Source organism: Triturus cristatus, chromosome 7 (assembly GCF_964204655.1).
Source record: "Triturus cristatus chromosome 7, aTriCri1.1, whole genome shotgun sequence".
NCBI classification, from domain to species: Eukaryota; Metazoa; Chordata; class Amphibia; order Caudata; family Salamandridae; genus Triturus; species Triturus cristatus.
In genome coordinates this window covers 582,072,587-582,092,544 of record NC_140590.1, presented here as the reverse complement: position 1 = coordinate 582,092,544, position 19,958 = coordinate 582,072,587, and the positions used below count along the sequence as shown (strand labels likewise).

At 48.7% G+C, this 19,958-nt stretch overlaps 1 protein-coding gene across 3 annotated transcripts in view; it reads right to left on the bottom strand.

Moving 5' to 3' along the window:
* Window positions 1–19,958, bottom strand: part of SPAG9 (sperm associated antigen 9) — a 1,633,747-nt gene that overhangs the window by 1,305,661 nt on the left and 308,128 nt on the right. For all 3 annotated transcript variants that reach the window (XM_085617154.1, XM_085617155.1, XM_085617156.1), the window contains one exon: window positions 14,597–14,696. In XM_085617154.1, the coding sequence (XP_085473280.1) occupies window positions 14,597–14,696 (100 nt within the window). The remainder of the gene's footprint in view (window positions 1–14,596; window positions 14,697–19,958) is intronic.

Genomic DNA, 19,958 nt, shown 5'->3' with positions numbered 1-19,958 from the left:
TAGAGGCCCACGCTGTAGGCCGATGTTTTGACGCATTTGCGGCCCGTGAGCAGTCTTATAGTTAGGTGCCGTTTTTTTGGGCTTCGGATCGGGGGCAGGTATGCTCATGGTTCAACGCTTCTCTGAATACTCCAGGATGACTGGATCTTGCTCGGCTTTTGACTCAATCTGTTTCGTGGATGGAGAAGGACTCCTCTTGAGCTGCTGAGGCTTCCTCTCCTTCCTGTTCACCAAATACACCAGGTGATGTACGCTTGTCTGCGATGCAGCTCTATTCGCCTTGCGCATCGGTCCCGAAGAGTTTTCATGGATCAGAAAGATCTGCAGGCCTCAAAGGTATCCTCCCAATTTTTGGGTGAGAGACCTAAATTACAGACTGAATGCTGGTCAGTGTGTGAGTATTTGGAATGACAATTCAGACAGAAACAGAACGGAGTGCGTTCCATCAGCAGCTAATTTTCAAGTTATAGCTGTTAAAGTGGAAAGGGCCAAACTGGGCGTGAGCCCATAAGCCGTCATTGCGAGTTAAAGAATGGCATATAGAAAATTGTTCTTTTGCTTGGAATGCAAAATTAACTACACGATCGAGACAATACAGTTAAGAAAGGGATATACTGGGAAACCAAAGTGAGCCCGAAAGGAGCTCAAACCGGATCGGAAGAGAGTACATCCGAACCTGTCTCAGTAGCACCAAAAGGAGGAGTCACACAGCCTAGTGACTGGAAAAACATCTGTGAACTAAAACAACTTACAATCATCCGAGCCCAAAACTAGATGTCGGACGTATGCAAAGCATGTGTATCTACAGCCACACATGCTTCGAACGCATTATTTCCAGAGCCAAGTTGCTTCGTTCACAAGGGGTTAAAGTATGGTTCAGATAGCAAATGAGCTCTCCTTGGACAGTACTTATAGCTTTTTCCAAGGCATATGTCTCAAGAAATGTTTGTTCTTGAAAACATGTTCTGCTAGGCTGTCCCACAGAAATTCTTTCTTCAAATTCTCTTTCTTGAGGAGTCTGGTGATTTTATTTGTGCATTTAGAAAACTCTGCAATAAATTGGCAGGACAATTTAGCAAACCTTAGGAATACCTGAAATTAGTAGGAGTGGGCCAGTCAAGAATTGTAGAAATTTTTGCGAATCATACAACTACATTACTTCCCCCTTATATATCTAACACCTATATCATTGTGGAGAGCAAAAAGACAACCTTCATACTCCTGTTTTCGATGCACCTCTCTTCTGTAAATCTTAGGAAGGTGCTGTACTAGCACCTCCATCTCCTCCCACTGGAACCAGTCGCATCTTGGCAGCAACCCCATTGAATTCGCAATTCGCCATTGGGTGGTTGTGCTAACTGCAACATGCTAGCCAGCAATATTGAGACCTAGGGCTTTCAGAGCACCTTTATCCCCACTTCCAAGGGTCCAGGATTGGAGAGGCACCACTGGGGGGGGTCGCGGGGGGAGGGGGGATTTAGGACTCACAGCAGGTAAAGTTCCAGTTGCAGGGTTCAAGGATTTTGGAGCCTTTTCTGTCTGGGGCTCTGATCAGAAGGCTAGCCAACTAGCCCTGGAGTCACTTTGGTGGCCTTGGATTCAAGATGCAGGCCCAGCACTACTTACTCAGGCAGCAGGGCAGTCCTTGCAGCACAGCAGTCCTTCCAAGTCTTCCCCAAGTCCAGTAGGGATCTGAAGCATTGGTCTGAGGGTAATATTTTTATACCTGGTGCCTACTTTGAAGTAGGAGAGGTTTCAAGAAGTTCCCTTTTCAAAAGTGCTAGGAATTTCCTGCCTCCCTGCCCTGGTCCCAGTTTGTCTACAGGCACAAAAGGCTAATGTGAACTTATTTGTGTGGAGGCAGGGCACACTGTATTGACTTGTTAGAGGGTCTGTGCCCAGCTCTGGCCACCTCCCCACATTGTGTCTCTAACAGCCCATTCAGGCACACCCAACCCCTCCATTGTGTGGCTGACTGGAAGGAATATACAAAAGCCAACTGCCAAATACACCCAGTCATGTGACCCAGTGACAGGCTGCAGGCACCAAATAGTTAGGACAGGAAAATGCAAACCTTCTAAAAGTGACATTTTCAAATTGTGACTTAAAATCCTACTTTAACACAAAAGAGGATTGTAAAGAACAAGTTACTTACCTTCGGTAACGCTTTTTCTGGTGGATACAGTATCTGCCTGTGGATTCCTCACCTTGTGAATATCCCCTGCGCCAGCAACATTCAGAAACTTTTGTAGCAGTCCACGCCGATGAGGTCGAAGACGACGTCACAGAGACACGGCTCCGCTCGTGACTCCGCTGATGTCACCGGCTCCATAAGAAGATCTCGTCGGCGTGATGACGTCAGTTCCGCCCTTTTTTCCGTGCCTTCGAGGCACACGGACGGACTGACAGCAATATATACACAGTATACACAGTACATATTATACAAGCAACACACACAGTGTGGAGAATAAATTGAAAGGCAAAATAAATAACACACTTGTAGGAGAGTAGGGTCTGCTTTCTATGTTCACCCCCACTTTTTGCTTTTGCTTTACTGGTTTTCGACTTAGAGGTGGCTGTGGGCCTGCTAATCAGACCCACAGCCCTGCTGTTCTCTCTCTAAATTAATACTATGTACTTTAGGTGCATAACCCATTTGGATAGGATCACCTTATTGGCCCCTGTACAGTGTACCCTAGGTACCCAGGGCATAGGTGTACCCTAGGCCTACCAGGGGCTGCAGCAAGTATTATGCCACCCCTGGCCTGGCCTTCCATTCTGACACAACTGGCTGATCACTCAGCTGGGGCAAGGTCGTGTAATCACCCCTTGCTTAGGTGTAGTATTCCTATACCTAACTTATATATAGACACATGTGTACCTATCAGTCACTCCTATGGCAGGCCTTAACAATCCTGGAGGCAGAGTGCTTGGTAACATGCGAGATGGTGCTCTAGCATGAGCTGAGCCTGTCTGCAGCTTTCGGAACCAAGTCCTTATAGCTGTTCTATGATATAGCCTACCATATACTCTTAAAGTGCCTTATAATCTTAGACGGTTAAGGTAACTATGGTTTGGCTTTATCGAAACATGTCGTGTAAGGTGTCTAACACTGTGGAATAATACCCCCATGCCATTTCTGGACATGAGGATATTATTCCCCCCTTCTAGAGGGAAAGACATGTTAAAATCATACTTCACTGGTAGCCTCTGACCAAAGCCTCAGCATCACAAAATGGATGCTGCTGCCACGACACAAGTCTGACCTCCTGCAGCTGGGAGTGATCCCAGCCAGGGAGGCCTGGACAATAGGTTTCCTGCTTGGGGAGGTGCTAGCACCTCCCCAGACAGCCTTTAGTGTATTGGGGCAGGGTGGGCTGAAAGGAATGAGACATGCCTGGGGCACACAAGGTGTTCCTTGCATAGTCCAGTTCAAACCGGCGCTGGGGCACTCCAGCCCCAGCTCTGGCGCGAAACTGGACAAAGGGAAGTGGGTGTAACCACCCCCTCCCAGGTCCCACCCATAAGGCGTGACCTAGCAGGTATCCCAGCCCCCCAGATTAGTATAAGAGTGGGAGTTGGGCCTCAAGACTTTAGATTATCCTGAACCTGCAACTTGAACAGAAACTCTGGACCTTCGACATTCGACGAAAGAAGAAGACTGAAGAATCTCCCTTGTGGCCAAGGAGTGGCTACCCTGTGCAAACAGGCACCATCAAGAGACTACCCTTTGCTTTGCCCACGTTCTACGAGGAACCGACTGCAGAGCCCGACCAGAGCCTTGACTTCCAGACTTCTCCGACCCTGATCCACATCCACAGCAAAGCTGAGATCCGTGGAGGCGACGAGCGACGTGGGACCGGCTACCTGGGAAAAGTGGCTAGTAACTTAAAGCGCAGCTTCTGAGGCACCCTCGAAGTTGTGCACCGGGGATTGAGAAGCCCCAACCCCAAGCACCATCTGCACCGAAGACCAGCCCCCCACAATCCACGAGTCCTGCGTGGGGCCCTTCTGCATTTTCCTGCTTGCCGCGTCTGTCCGGTTGCTTGCCCGTTGGCTAGTGGCCTTTGTGACGACGCATCCCGTAATCTTCTGCGCTGGTTTGGCTCCTCCAGACTGGCTCCCGCTTCTCTGCAAAGAAGAAGCACCCCAGACCTTCCGGGTCTGCACCAGAAGCAAGTCCTCCGTTCTTCGTGGGTTCCGCTTGCCAAGGCTTGGTGAGTCCTAGACCAACTTCGACGCCGCCGACAGCAAGAGCCTTCGTGGGACAGCTCGCCTCCTGGTCCTGGTCATCCTCGACGCTTCCTGGTCCTCCTGGCTGCAGCGACAAGCTTCACCTTCACCTGCAATCTCCACGACATCGCCTGGTTCCTTCCTGGTTCCACGTGGTCACTGGCTAGTGACCTTGACTCTGTCCCTTCTGCTTGCAGGTTTCCTCTCTTCTTGATCCCAGCCTTGGGATCCACCGGACACTCTTCACTGACTGCCTGTCAGCATCTTTCTTCAGGCATCCATAGGAGTCGACGACGAAAACCGACGCATCTTCACCCCTATGCACCCGCAGCCTGTGGGCTAGGTAACTTGGGTACTCCGGTGCTCATCAGGATAGTGACTATCCTAGTGTCTAGTTTTCCAGTCTCAACTTCCTAGCTACTCCGGAAGTGTCCTAAATCTACCGTTTTCTAAACTGTACTATTGCTAGTGACTTTTACGCATTACGCGTGAGTGTTTCCACTCTGCACACGAATCCCGTGGGCCTCCCACTTCCTAACTAACGCTAGTGTAGTGTAGCCCCAGCGATTCCCTAGGCCTAGGCCTATTCTATTTCCGTGACAGTGGTCCTTATACCACTTACTTAGTATATGGTTTGCGTGGCCCCTAGGGCCTAACTGTATTACTTACCTGTGTGACTTAATGTATGCTTAAATAAGACTGTGTTGTACTTACCTCGAATCTCATAAAGAGTGCTGAGGGTTTGACTAGAATAAATACACTTTATTTTATATATATATCTGTTGTGGTGTCCTTTCATTTGGTATTCAAGGGATTATATATGGTATCACAGCTGGCTTCACATGCCATTCAGAGTTTAGCCTAAGACTGCTCTTGTCCATGCTACCACTAGGATAGCTGGTCTATAAGGTTGACTTTACAACCAATCACCATAAGGGTATTTGGACTGATATAAGGTGTACACTAGAACTAGTGACATCATACATCAGGCCAACTTCTCACAACACTGCCTTTGATAATAACAAATACATTTCGAAACACCATCATATACTTAAGGTATACAAGGGTGGACAACGGGGAGGCGGGTGGGTCAGTGAGGAATCCACAGGCAAATACTGTATCCACCAGAAAAAGCGTTACCGAAGGTAAGTAACTTGTTTTTCTGATGGATACATCTGCCAGTGGATTCCTCACCTTGTGAATAGATTCCCACAGCAGTCCCACTCCAGGAGGAGGGTGTCCACCCTTCGAAACCAGAAAGTCCTGAAGGACGGAACGAGCAAAGTGTCTAAGCAATAATGTTTTGCGAAAGTATGGAGGGAGGCCCAAGTTGCCGCCCTACAAATGTCCTCCACAGGAACACCCCTTGACAAAGCAGAAGTGAAAGACTTAGCTCTAGTAGAATGGGCCCTTAAACCCTCTGGAGGTTCCTTACCAGCCAAAGAGTAGCATATCTTGATGCACAAGACAATCCATCTGGAAAGGGTGTGCTTGTGCACCGCTCTGCCTTTCCTGCAGCCAACAAAGCCCACGAAGAGCTGGTCATCAACTCTGAAGTCCTTTGTCCTGTCCAGGTAGAAGCCCACCGCCCTCTTAGGGTCCAAGCGGTGAAGTCTCTCCTCCTCCTTGGAAGGGGGAGGATAGAAGGTAGGAAGGGTAATGGACTGCCCCAGATGAAAGGGAGTTACCACCTTAGGCAGAAATGCAGCCCTGGTCCTGAGTACCATTCTTTCAGCATGAATGGTCAAAAACGGGGGTTTTGAACTTAGAGCTTGAAGCTCACTTACCCTCCTTGCCGAGGTGATTGCAATGAGAAAAACCGTCTTAAAAGGACACTTGTGTAAGGGCTCGAAGGGAGAACACATAAGATAAGTCAAGACAAGGTTTAAGTCCCATTGAGGCACAATAAAGGGAGTAGGAGGAAACCTGTTTGTAAGGTCCTTTAGAAATCGTAGAACAATAGGTGATTTTGAACAATGACGGCTGATCTGGCAAGCAAAGGAAAGCCGATAAATATCCCTTAACAGTAGCCACAGCAAATCCTTGAGGAGCAAGAGAAAGGGCAAACTGCAGAATGTCAGATAAACAAGCCCTCAAAGGATCAACTGACTTCTCTCCACACCAGATTACAAATTTAGACCACCTATAGGAATAGATAGATTTGGTGGAATGACGTCTGGCAGACAAAATTACATCTACCACATCAGGCGGGAGGGAAAAAGACCAGGGGCTTTCAGTATGGACATGCAATGTGCATTGCTCCCCACTATGTTATGTTATGTTATGTTAATTTATTTCTTCTATAGCGCTCGGCTACTCCAAGGAGCATCCCGGCGCTTTTACAGTCAGGGTTGTACCTACATGGATATTCTCATGTTTGTCAAAGATAATTGTGCATTATCCTGTTCTGTGATATGATGTATGTCATCTAAACTTCAATAAACAGATTTCTAAATAAATCAGGCGGGAGAGAAAAAGAAATCAGGTTGCCCCGTCCAATCTCCAGGCATGAAGATGTAAGCTCTGGAGGTGGGGGTGTAGAACCTGCTCCTCCGATTGCGAGAGGAGGTCTGCCCTCAGAGGGAGACGGAGCGGAGGGCATGAGGAGAGGTGGAGAAGATCTGTGTACCACAACCTTCTTGGCCAATCCGGGGCGATCAATATAACTTGGGCCCGATCTTGGCGAATCTTCCTCAGAACCCGCGGAATCAAGGGTATGGGAGGAAACGCGTAAAGGAGTCGTGTGCCCCAACTCAACTGAAACGCGTCCCCCAACGCTCCCTGCATCGGATACTGGAGACTGCAGAATGACGGGCAGTGAGCGTTCTCCACACGAGGGGTTCCCCACATCCGAAAGACGTAACGAACCACCTCCTGATGGAGCCTCCACTCGTGGTCGGCGGAGAACTGCCGACTGAGACTGTCTGCACGTACGTTCAACACCCCGGCCAGATGATTTGCCATCAAATCTGATGGTGCTGAACCCAGGACCATAGACGCAGAGCCTCTCTGCAGAGACAAAGAGACCCCACTCCTCCCTGCTTGTTGACATACCACATCGCGGTAGTGTTGTCCGTCAGGAATTGAACAGACTGACCGCGAAGGGAAGGGAGGAAGGCCTTGAGTGCCAAACGAATCGCCCGCAATTCCAGAAGGTTGATGTGAAGCAACCTTTCCTCTGGAGACCAAAGACCTTTGATCTCCAGATCCCCCAGATGCGCACCCCACCCTAAAGTGGATGCATCCGTTAGCACTGTGGCCACCGATGGAGGTAGATGGAAGGGCTTTCCTTGGGACAGATTGCCCTCCACGCTCCATCAAGACAGATCCGCCGCAGCTTCTCTGGAGATCCTCACAGACTCCCTGAGATCTCCTTTGTGCTGATGCCACTGCCTGCGGAGGCACCACTGGAGTGCCCTCATGTGCCAGCGTGCATGGTTGACCAACAGAATGCAGGAAGCAAACAGACCGAGCAGGCGAAGGACCTTCAGGACTGGAACGACCGCTCCATTGCAAAATAAAGGAATCATTTCCTGTATGTCGAGAATCCTTTGAGGAGGAGGGAATGCTCGACACACAGTAGTGTCCAGTACCGCACCTATGAACAGGTTGCGCTGAGAGGGCACCAGGTGAGATTTGGGCACGTTTATCGAGAAACCCAATTTGAACAACAGTTGAGTTGTATCCTGCAGATGATGTAGCACCTTCTCTGGCGACTCCGCTTTGATCAGCCAGTCGTCCAGATAGGGGAAAACGGAAATCCCCGACCTTCTGAGATGGGCTGCCACCACTGCCATCACCTTCGTGAAGACTCTGGGTGCAGTAGTAAGACCAAACGGAAGGACCGCAAACTGATAATGTTGCGATCCTACCGTAAACCGGAGGTACTTCCTGTGCGACTTCAGGATGGGGATGTGGAAATACGCATCCTGCAAGTAGATCGACACCATCCAGTCCTCCCGATTCAGCGCCTGAAGAACCTGCGCAAGGGTGAGCATCTTGAACTTATCTTGCTTCAGATAAAGATTCAAGATCCTGAGGTCCAATATCGGACGCAATCTGCCGTCCTTTTTCGGAATCAGGAAATACCGGGAGTAGCATCCCTGACCCCTCTCCTGCTCTGGAACCACCTCTATCGAACCTTTCTGTAGTAACTTCAGGACTTCCTCCTGTAGAAGACGGTGGTTCTCTGAGCAAGCCCCTTGACAAGGAGGGTAATTTGGAGGGAATTCCCGAAAGGGAAGGGCGTACCCATTTTCTACAAGATCTAGAACCCAAAGATCTGTAGTAACAGATTCCCAATCTTATAGAAAATGGGTAAGCGGGACCCCCACAGGACCAGTATGATCCAGAATGGCGGATCTAGGGCTGCTTTGTGGTGGTGGGAGGGGCTGAGGAAGAGAAAGAGGAGGAGGAGGAGAGCTGACGGCCACGTGTGCGACCCCTGATTCTGCCTCTGTATCCCTTATACAGAGAGCTCTGCTGTTGTTGCTGCTGTTGCTGCTGGGTCTGCCTGTAGGAACGAAAGGTTGCCCCTCCGAAACCCCTATATCTTTTAAACGATCCCCTTGACTGGGATTGAAGGCCCAAAGACTTAGCCGTAGCCTTGCTTTCTTTAAAACGTTCAAGAGCAGCATCTGCCTTTTTATCAAATAGTCCAGAGTCATCAAATGGCAAGTCCAACAATGTTGATTGCACATCAGGGGAAAACTCTGAAGACTTAAGCCACGCACCCCTCCTAGTGGCAACAGAAGGGGGAACAACATTTACAACGCAACTTTTACAACGCACTACACTTACAACGCATTTTTTACAACGCAACATCCATTACAACGCATTCCATTACATAGCATGACACTACAACGCATTTTTAAAAACTACCTTTACAACGCATTCCATTACATCGCATACTACCTTTACAACGCATACCATTACAACGCATAATATTACACTACACTATCCAACACTTACCCTACTGTTGCACCCCCTGGAGTTAGAATAGTGATTTTTACCCCTATACTATCCAGCACTTACCCTACTGTTGCACCCCCTGGAGTTAGAATAGTAATTTTTACCCCTATACTATCCAACACTTACCCTACTGTTGCACCCCCTGGAGTTAGAATAGTAATTTTTACCCCTATACTATCCAACACTTTCCCTACTGTTGCACCCCCTGGAGTTAGAATAGTGATTTTTACCCCTATACTATCCAGCACTTACCCTACTGTTGCACCCCCTGGAGTTAGAATAGTAATTTTTACCCCTATACTATCCAACACTTACCCTACTGTTGCACCCCCTGGAGTTAGAATAGTAATTTTTACCCCTATACTATCCAACACTTTCCCTACTGTTGCACCCCCTGGAGTTAGAATAGTAATTTTTACCCCTATACTATCCAACACTTACCCTACTGTTGCACCCCCTGGAGTTAGAATAGTAATTTTTACCCCTATACTATCCAACACTTTCCCTACTGTTGCATCCCCTGGAGTTAGAATAGTAATTTTTACCCCTATACTATCCAACATTTACCCTACAGGTTGCACCCCCTGGAGTTAGAATAGTAATTTTTACCCCTATACTATCCAACACTTTCCCTACTGTTGCACTCCCTGGAGTTAGAATAGTGATTTTTACCCCTATACTATCCAACACTTACCCTACTGTTGCACCCCCTGGAGTTAGAATAGTAATTTTTACCCCTATACTATCTATCCAACACTTACCCTACTGTTGCACCCCCTGGAGTTAGAATAGTAATTTTTACCCCTATACTATCCAACACTTTCCCTACTGTTGCACCCCCTGGAGTTAGAATAGTAATTTTTACCCCTATACTATCCAACACTTACCCTACTGTTGCACCCCCTGGAGTTAGAATAGTAATTTTTACCCCTATACTATGCAACATTTACCCTACTGTTGCACCCCCTGGAGTTAGAATAGTAATTTTTACCCCTATACTATCCAACACTTACCCTACTGTTGCACCCCCTGGAGTTAGAATAGCAATTTTTACCCCTATACTATCCAACACTTACCCTACTGTTGCACCCCCTGGAGTTAGAATAGTAATTTTTACCCCTATACTATCCAACACTTACCCTACTAGAAAAGTAATTTTTACCCCTATACTATCTAATACTTACCTTAAATGCAATTTAATATTATGCGTTGTAATGGTATGCGTTGTAAAGGTAGTATGCGATGTAATGAAATGCGTTGTAAAGGTAGTTTTTAAAAATGCGTTGTAGTGTCATGCTATGTAATGGAATGCGTTGTAATGGATGTTGCGTTGTAAAAAATGCGTTGTAAGTGCATGCGTTGTAAAAGTGTGCGTTGTAACGACATACATCCCAACAGAAGACCCCATGACTCTGGCCACTGAATCCGCCGTGTCCAGACCACTCTGTATCACCTGGCGTGCTGCTGCCTGGGCATCCGTCAAAATCTCATTAAAGCCAACTCTATCCTCCTCAGATAGCTTTGGAGCCAGTTTCTTCGCAGAATCCATGAGCGCATGAATATAGCGTCCCAAAAGGCAAGTGGCATTTGTAGATTTAAGGGCCATACTGGCCGATGAAAAGACCTTCTTGGCCGACTGATCTAGTTTTTTAGCCTCCCTGTCACTCGGGACCTGAGGAAACGCACCCTTAGATGTCCCTGAACAAGCAGCCTGAATCACCAGGCTCTCAGGCGAACGATGTGAAGTTAAAAACTCTGGGTCCCCTGGAGCCGCCCTATACCTTCTGGCAACTGTCTTGGAAACTGCGGGAGCAGAAAAAGGCTTACGCCACACCTCCATCACATGATCTATAATAGCCTCATTAAAAGGCAACAATGGTTCTGAAACCGTAGTAGGAGAATGCAGTACCTCTGTTAGAATATTTGATTTAAATTTAGTTGTAGGCAACTGCAGATCCAACAGCTCAGGTGCCTTCCTTATGACTGCATGATATGGAGCCACATCCTTTGACGGTTCATCAGAAGGTGGAGTAATTTCCCACTCAGGAGATAAATCCAAGCCACTGGCCTCCTTAAGTTCTTCAAAAACTTCATCAGACTCTACAAGCTCTCCTTCTTCTGCCTCTTCCAAAAGGTACCTTTGCTCATCAAGCACCCTTTGAGCCTCCCCCCTAGACCGGATTCGTACAACCGGCGTCGTTGGCGCCGTGATTGAATCCGACGGCGCCGGTGCCGGCGTCGAACGTGGATCCACAGGAGCAGCCGGCGTCGAACGAGGTCGAGTCGGCGCCGGTGAAGAAGGAAGTGGCGTCGATGTCCTCGGCGCCGGTAGATGCCAAGACGGCGCCGCCGGGAAAAATGGCATGAAAGGGGCCTCCGGATATGTCTGAGGCACTCCCAGACTGAACGCCATAGGACCCATGGGACCCGAAGGTGCACCAGTGGAGTACATGGCTCTTGAAAATACCCCGTACATTGCATTTAAATAATGTGTGGGGCCCTGACCTGGTCCAGGGAACGCAGGGTACTGATCAGGCATCACCGGACTCGGGCCAACCGGCGCCGACGGTGGAATTTGCGGCGTCAAAGGCTCACCCGGTACTGGAAGCTCCTCAACCGGAGCTGGGGACGGAGCCAGAGACGAAGCCGGGGATGGAACCGGCGTCGGAGATGGAGCCGGCGCCGGAGATGGAGCCGGAGCCGGAGCCGGAGAATGAACCGGTGAATTCACTGGAGAAGAAGGACCAGCAGGTGAATCCGGAACGGGTGAGGGAGACACAGAGTCCTTACGGCGTCGAGTAGGGGACTTCGACTTCGGAGCCGTACTCTTGTCAGAGTGACGCCGAGAAGAATGTCTCCTTCTTTTTGTGCTTCTTGGATCTTGAAGCATGCCCCTAAGTCGAATTCGACGCCGACCTCGACCGTGACCTGGTTCTCGACTTCCTCCTTCCTCTCTTCTCTTTTTTCATCCTCGCGATGAAGAGTTTCGCCTCTCTTTCCTTGAGAGTTTTGGGGATCATCTTGCGACAGCAAGAGCATCCATCCACATCATGGTCTGAAGATAAACACCATACACAGTCGTCATGTGGATCCCTGATCGACATATGTTTTCCACATTCACGACAGGGCTTGAACCCCGATTTCTTTGTCGACATTCTCACGAAAAAGGACAGAGAAATCCAGAACAAACACAAAGTAACAGTGAAGCTACAGATAGAGATTCCCGAAATCCGTTGGCGTCGACGGCGCGGAAAAAAGGAAACTGACGTCATCACGCCGACGAGGTCTTCCTATGGAGCCGGTGACGTCAGCGGAGTCGCGAGCAGAGCCGTGTCTCTGTGACATCATCTTCGACCTCATCGGCGTGGACTGCTACAAAAGTTTCCGAATGTTGCTGGCGCAGGGGATATTCACAAGGTGAGGAATCCACTGGGAGATGTATCCGTCAGAATTAAAAATTCTCTGACACCTAGGAAACCAAAGACAGCTTGCTCCCAATTAAACGTTACCACTTTGTAAATGTAATAATAAGGCAACCCAATGTTATCCATGGGGGGGTTAGGCCTCACAGTAGTGAAAAACAAATGTGTGGGTTTTTCACTGCCAGGACATGTAAAACGTTTAAGTACATGTCCAACTTTTTAATTACAATGCATCCAAACTTATGGGCTGTTTAGGGCCTATCCTATAGGTAACAAATTTCATAAAAAGGGAGTTTAAGGTTTGGCAAGGGGGTTATATTGCCATGTCGAACTGGAAGTTTAAAACTGCTAACAGTCTGCAATGGCAGGCCCGAGACATATTTTAAGGGGTTACTTAAGTGTGAGGCACAGTAAGTGCTGAATGCCCACCAATAGCATATAACTTACCAGCCACATGGTACATCGTGCACACTTTAGTAGGGACTCATAAGTACTTTAAATATGCCAATCAGGTGTAAGGCAATTTAACCATGTTTTAGGGAGCAAGAGTAAGCACTTTTGCCCTGGTAAAGTACAAGGAGTCCTAAGGCCAACAAAAAGAATCCAGCAAAAATAGGAGGTGTGACGGCAAAAAGTAGGGGGGAAGACCACCCTAAAGCGGACAGGTTTAACAATGTCCAAAACGGATGGTGGAAAAAAACTATCCAAGATTGAGGTGGTACCCATGCACATTGTGGAATAATGAAGAAGTCATAAAAAAAATCTGTGACTCAAGGCTTCTTCGAGGAAAATCAAGATGTAATGTGGAGCCCAGGACTAGATGGAAGAAATATGGAAAGCATGTGTATCTACAGCCACACATGCTATGAATATTATCAGGAGTATTACTCAAGGTGCCCAAAAGCAGCCCGTTTTCAAAAGATCCATCCAAGAATAAAGAGTTATGTTTTATTGTACAATACATTACATACCTACACTACTTTTCACTCAACATAACATCAAACGTACTATCCAAGTTTGTGTTAACGATTAGTGTACAGAACTTCTAGCTGCCAATCACAGAGAATCTTGCTTTATATTTTCTACATTTGGCCATTCAGAAAGCACTTATTCTGTGTGGTAATTGAACTCAACACTCAAATCTCTTATCACAATCTGGCAAAATGGCTTGGTAAATTAAATGCACATTACTGTAATCTTGGGGGACATGCAGTTCATGATCAAACCATGCAGTTTTGTTCTTTTGAGGTTGATATAACAGTGCCACTTTGAAAAAAACAGGTGTCATGACAAAACTAACAGCAAAACTTGTAACCTTGTGGTTTCAAAGTCCATTGATAAATATTTGTCTGGATTACATTTTTAACTTCGTTTTAGTGCTCAGTAGCCTAAACAATTGATTCAGTTTGTTAAACTTTGCTAGCAAGAGTTGTTGGGTCTGTACATACTGGTCTGGCGCACAATAAAAGATTAATTTAAAGTGGACAACATCCATCCCTTAGAATTTCAAAATTATTGGAAACTGCCTGATATTAAAGAGGCAAAGTTTCAAGTAGACTTATAATGTCAGCAAGACAGGAGAGTTGCGTTAGGTCCTTGCTGCAGAGATTAAAATGTAATATGCTGGATAAAGATGGCGGAAAGTCAGAATTTCATCCAGAGTATGTAATTTCTGGTTACCAGTTACGAGAAAAAACTGGGCCAGTGGTCGGACACCGGCAGATGCTAGGAGGGCAAGGACAGAGATGGAGAGCACTAGTTGTACCTTTGAGTAAAAAACTAAAACAAAAAGAAAAAAAGCAACATATAAAAGCAGTTTCTGGCTATGACAGGGGGCTGTTTCTGCTTGTACTAAATTGAAAATCAAAGAACCAGATGCCCAACATTTATAGGGTTAGTTTTTAAAACAACATAAGAACTGTATTTTTTTCAAAGCAGTTGCACTTTTTCTGCATGCTCTTATTCCATACCTGGTAGCTATGTGTCCAATGACTTGTCTATCCATATCCAGCTCTGGTGTGGATTCAATAATAGCTTGAACTTCTGATTTTTCATCTTTCTCGCCCAGGCCTTACACAAGAAAAAATAATATGATAACAAATCGCCACATCTTTCTAATTTCATTTAAACACACCATGCAGCTTTCTCAATAATGTAGTGTGCATGTTCTTACCTGGATACTTGATCCAAGACTTTTGAAACTCAACAACAACTAAAACTGATCTGAAGAACTTGACTCGGTTATAAGATCTTGGATACGAGAACTTAGAAATCATACTTTGAGAAACGGTTACTATCAACAGGTTTTCGCTTCACCTGAAAACTGATTGGCCTAACTAATGGTAGGCGACACTCAAAGACTACTGACTGTTATTTACAAAACCCTTACCAATAATAAAAGACAAATGCCTGTCCCAACCTCGCTCCCAGGGCACAAAGATAGTTATTCAAACATTAACAACATTATCTGCTTGTCCAGACCAACACCCCTGGAGAGAAGGTCTAAAAGCAAGCTTCACATTGCAGCCTGATGAGCAGTACAAAGTACAGGACCAAGAGGTGGAGCCCAAAATAGAAAGTTGCATACAGAGCCAAAATAGTGTTGTCCTATGCAATCTAAACCAAGAACTGTTTCAGCACACCAAAAGACACTGCCTCACTGATTCCGATTTCCCCAGAAGCAACAGAAATTCCTTTGGGGGTCTGAAGAAGGAACACAGACCCATGCCTGTGCAGAAGAGGCACAAACAAGCTTGACACCAGTCACAGTACCAGGAAGAGGTGAAACAAACCAATGGTGCAAAATATTCTTGCCGTTTAAGCAGATAGATGGCCCATACGTTTCAAGGAAGGCCATGTGAGCTCTTTCACATTTGGTCATATCACATGTTGGCACCTTCACCATGGTGCTCCTCACATTCTGATACCGGTTAACTGTGTTCAGAAAATGTTATGTTTATGACAAACAGGCTTAGATTCTTTTACCTTCTGGCTATCTTCTCAATTGAAGAAAACCCTTCTTACTCAAAATGTTACCTTACTCCCACTACTCATTACACACGCTAGTTATCAACGGCTGACTCCCATAAATAATTAAATGTATCTAGGACTGCCACTGAGCCTTAAGTACTCAGTTACACAAACAATTTAAAGACTTTCCCTGGTGGGTTGTACGGAGGATGAGAAAAGCCCATTTTTACAGCATCAACCAACGGTATCCTAGTGATAAAATCATCAGGTAATATTGTCCCATGGCTTGTTAGGCCTTTTAGTTGCGATGCATGCCATATTATGTTGTAACCTGATGCTTCTTTTACTTTACAAAAGTTAATGTTGTTCACAATATTGAGTTTTTTTTTTTTTTTTTTTTTTTTTTTTGAAACCGTGTATTACAATCTCAAATAGTTACAAGTATGGGCCTACAACCTTCTGGCCGGCCGCTAGAGTAGCAGTAGCATATGACATACATACAGAAAAATCTCTTGGCGGTGCGAAAAGAGTAAATCAGGAGATATCAGCAGTGCAGGCCACATAACTCCGAACCAACAATACGGTTTCCTTTTGTCAAAACACAACAACACAAAAACAACCACACCCGCAAGGCAACCCGCAATCCCAAGTGACAGCACGCGCTCCTTAAGTGGGGGACCCCAACCAATCGCCAAACTCTGAAGAGGGGAATGAGAACAAATCAGGGACTGGGGAACCACGTGCCCATGGCTGGGGGAGGGGGTCGGCTAGGGGGACGGAGCTGGTGAAGCAGCCGGCAGCAGCGGCGGCTCGCAAATACCCCCGCGATAGGCGTTCCAGGGGCCCCAGATTTTCACCCACGCCCCAGGCTTACCCCTCGCAACATACACCACCTTTTCACGAAACATACACCAATCCATGTGTTCTTTCCAGGCCGACACCGCCGGAGGCCTCTGGGATCCCCACAATTGAGCAATGTCACGCTTAGCGATCATGTATCCCAGAGTCACCCACCGCGTCTGCGGAACCGAGTAGTCAGTTGGCTCCCACACATTCAGCAAGCATCTCCTCGCTTCAGGCAACAGCACGACACGCGTAACCACTCGCAGGACCTCATGCACACCACGCCAGAATCGCTCCACCTTTGGGCATTCCCACAGAATATGCAAGAAAGTTGCCAAAGCACCACAGCCACGCTTACACAGTCCATCCTCAGCTAAGCCCATACGTAGTAGCCTTGGCCCCGTCACATAGACCCGGTGGAGGATCTTAAGCTGGACGAAGCGAAGGCGAGCCGGGATGGCCACCTCCTTCGGAGAAGCCACCGCGGACATCCAGTCCTCGTCGTCCAACTCCAGCCCATCGGCAACCCAGGCCTCGCGGAGGCCAGTCAGCAGGCCCGATCGGTCGTTAATCAGTTTTTTGTATATGAGGGAGATCGTGCTGTCTGGGACATGGCCATCCAGCACTCTGTCCTCCAGGGGGGAAGACTCCAGAATGGACGCGACATCCGGGAAGACGGAGCCCAGCGCGTGGCGGACTTGTAAGTACCGGAAGTACTCACTGCCTTGCAACTGAAACTCCGTCTGCAGCATCTCGAAAGTTTTGAATCCCCCCCTCGTCCAGAGATCTCCCACTGTGCTGATGCCGATCGTGTCCCATTTCTCGAAGCCCTTCGAGGTCCACAAGGAGCCCAACCTCGCCGATGCATATAGCGGTGACGCCCGGGTCAAACGGTCCTTCCACCCCATAGCTGCGTTAGCCGCGTGCCACACACGCACCATGACATGCGTCGGTCCCGTCAGGCGAGGGTCCGGCGCGCCAGAGTAAAGCGCCCGATTGTAGTCGCCACCGGGCAGGAGCATCTTGTCCATTTCAAATGCCGGGTTCAGGGCGGGCCCGTAAAGGCCATGATTAATCGCAGCTAGCTGGGAGGCCCAGTAATACCGTTTAATATCCGGGAGGGCAACCCCCCCATCGAACCACGGGAGCGTCAATTTAGCCAAGGCGATACGTGGCCTCCCGTCCCAGAACAGGCGACGCTGCAAACTCTCCACCTCTCGGAAGTAGCGCGCCGGAACCAAATCCATAGTGTTCTGGAGAGCGTACAGAAAGCGCGGCAACGACATCATTTTAAACAAGGCCGCTCGGCCAAGCGGCGAAAGCGGCAGACGCCGCCAACGCACCACGTCCTCCTTCAAGCGCTGGAGGGGGGGCAGCAAATTCCGCTCGTAGCGGGCCTCCGGGTCCAGAGTAATATATATACCCAGGTACCGAAACCCCTGGGAGGCGATCTGGATCGGACAGTCCCGTGGTAGGACCGGAGCCTCCCCGGCAAGCACATATACACAGGATTTCGCCCAGTTGATGACGAGGCCTGAGTTGCGACCGAATGAGCGCAAAACATCAACTAGGACGATCAGTGATTTACGCGGGGAGGCAAGATATAGAAGGATATCATCAGCGTAGAGGGACACACGGTCCTCATGCTCGGGGGTCCAACGGAGACCACGGATGGAAGGGTGCCACCGCAGCCACTCCGCCAGGGGCTCCAGGGCCAGTGCAAACAGGAGAGGCGACAGGGGGCAGCCCTGTCGCGTACCCCGTCCCAGTGCGAATGGGGCCGAAACTCGTCCATTCACCACCACCTGCGCCAATGGGCCGGAATACAACAATTTGACCCAGCAGATGAAGCCCGGTCCGAAGCCAAACTTCGCCAGCATCGCCCAAATGTATGGCCACTCAAGCGTATCAAACGCCATGGTGGCATCCAAGGACGCCAAGATGGCCGGTTCCCGCACGAACGGAACACGCGCGAGCACCCCGTGCAAGCGTCGCAGATTAAGGGCCGTGTTATGATGGGGTATGAAGCCGGACTGGTCTTGGTGGACCAAATCGCCCACCACGCCGACCAGCCGGTTGGCCAGCACCTTGGCGAGGATTTTGGGCTCCGCATTCAAGAGCGAGATAGGCCTATAGGATGTGACCCGCTCACGGGGCCTCCCCTCCTTGTGGATCACCACGATCGTGGCCAGACGCTGGTCCGGCGGAAGGGAACCCCGCGAGCAGGCCGCCAGGAACATCGCGCGCAGGTGGGGCGCCAGCACATCCGGTCGCAGCTTGTACAGCTCGATAGGAATGCCATTGGGGCCCATGGCCTTGCCAGATGCGACCGAGCGGATAGCAAGGGCAATTTCGTCCGAGGTGGGAGGAGCGTCCAGCGAATCCCTGTCCTCCACCGAAAGGGAGGGCAGCGCGATGTCCCGAAGCAGGGCATGGGAATCCTCCTCCGAGCAGGGAGAAACCGGGGAATATACCTCGCGGAAATAATCCGCGAAGCAGGAGACAATGGCGTCCGGCTCGGTGACACATACACCATCCATCCTCTCGATCAACGGAACCACACGACTCGCTCTCTCCTTTTTATCCAACCACGCTATCAATTTACCAGCCTTATCACCCACATCATACAGTCGCCCCTGTTGCTCTCTACTGAGGCCCCTGGCCGCCTCCGTGACGAGGGCCCTATAGGCCGCCTGCTTGAGGTGTAGAACATGCAATGTGGCATCCGTCACCCCGCTCCCCAGGTCACCCTCTAGTTCAGTAATTTCGGCCTCCACCCGGGTTACCTCCTCCCGCTCGCGCCTCCGGGCATGGGAGATAAAGGAGAGGGCCTCCCCCCTAAGAACTACCTTAAAAGCCTCCCAAAGGGAGATGGCAGAAGGGACAGACCCACAATATTGAGTTTATTCTTGATCTATACAAATGTTTGCTATAAAATATTTAATGTAGGTCACACAGTTGTACCGCACACAATAACTACTCTCAAGGTCCGTAACCCCACCTGGATCACTCTCACCTGAGACTTGTGATGATCATTCTCTTTTGAGGCCAAGTGGCACAATTCCCGCCATTCTGACAGGTTTGTCTGCAACTTATCTCTACGATTTAATTTCATATGTACTTCTTCTGATAAAGCCCAGTCTCAAATGTCCCTGAGCCAGGCCGATATGTCTGGGCCTCTCTGCCCCATCCAAGTAATGGCGACCCTACGCCTGGCTAGAACCAGCATAAGGTGCAGCAATTTGTACGCCATTTTTTGCTTTTTGAGTCTTCATACAAGGCCTAGCAGGCATGGCTGCGGCTCCTTCAATAAGCGGAGGCCTGTGCTGTCGCACACCTTCACCACAACCTGGTGCCAGAACTGCTGAAGTTCAGGGCATGCCCAAGCCAGATGTAGGAAGTTGACCCGCTCCGCGATACACCTAGTGCACATGTCGGCATGGCTCTGAGATATATGCCTCAGTTTCAGAGGTGTGAGGTAGGTGCGGTGTAAGTAGTTATAGTGGATCAACTTGAATA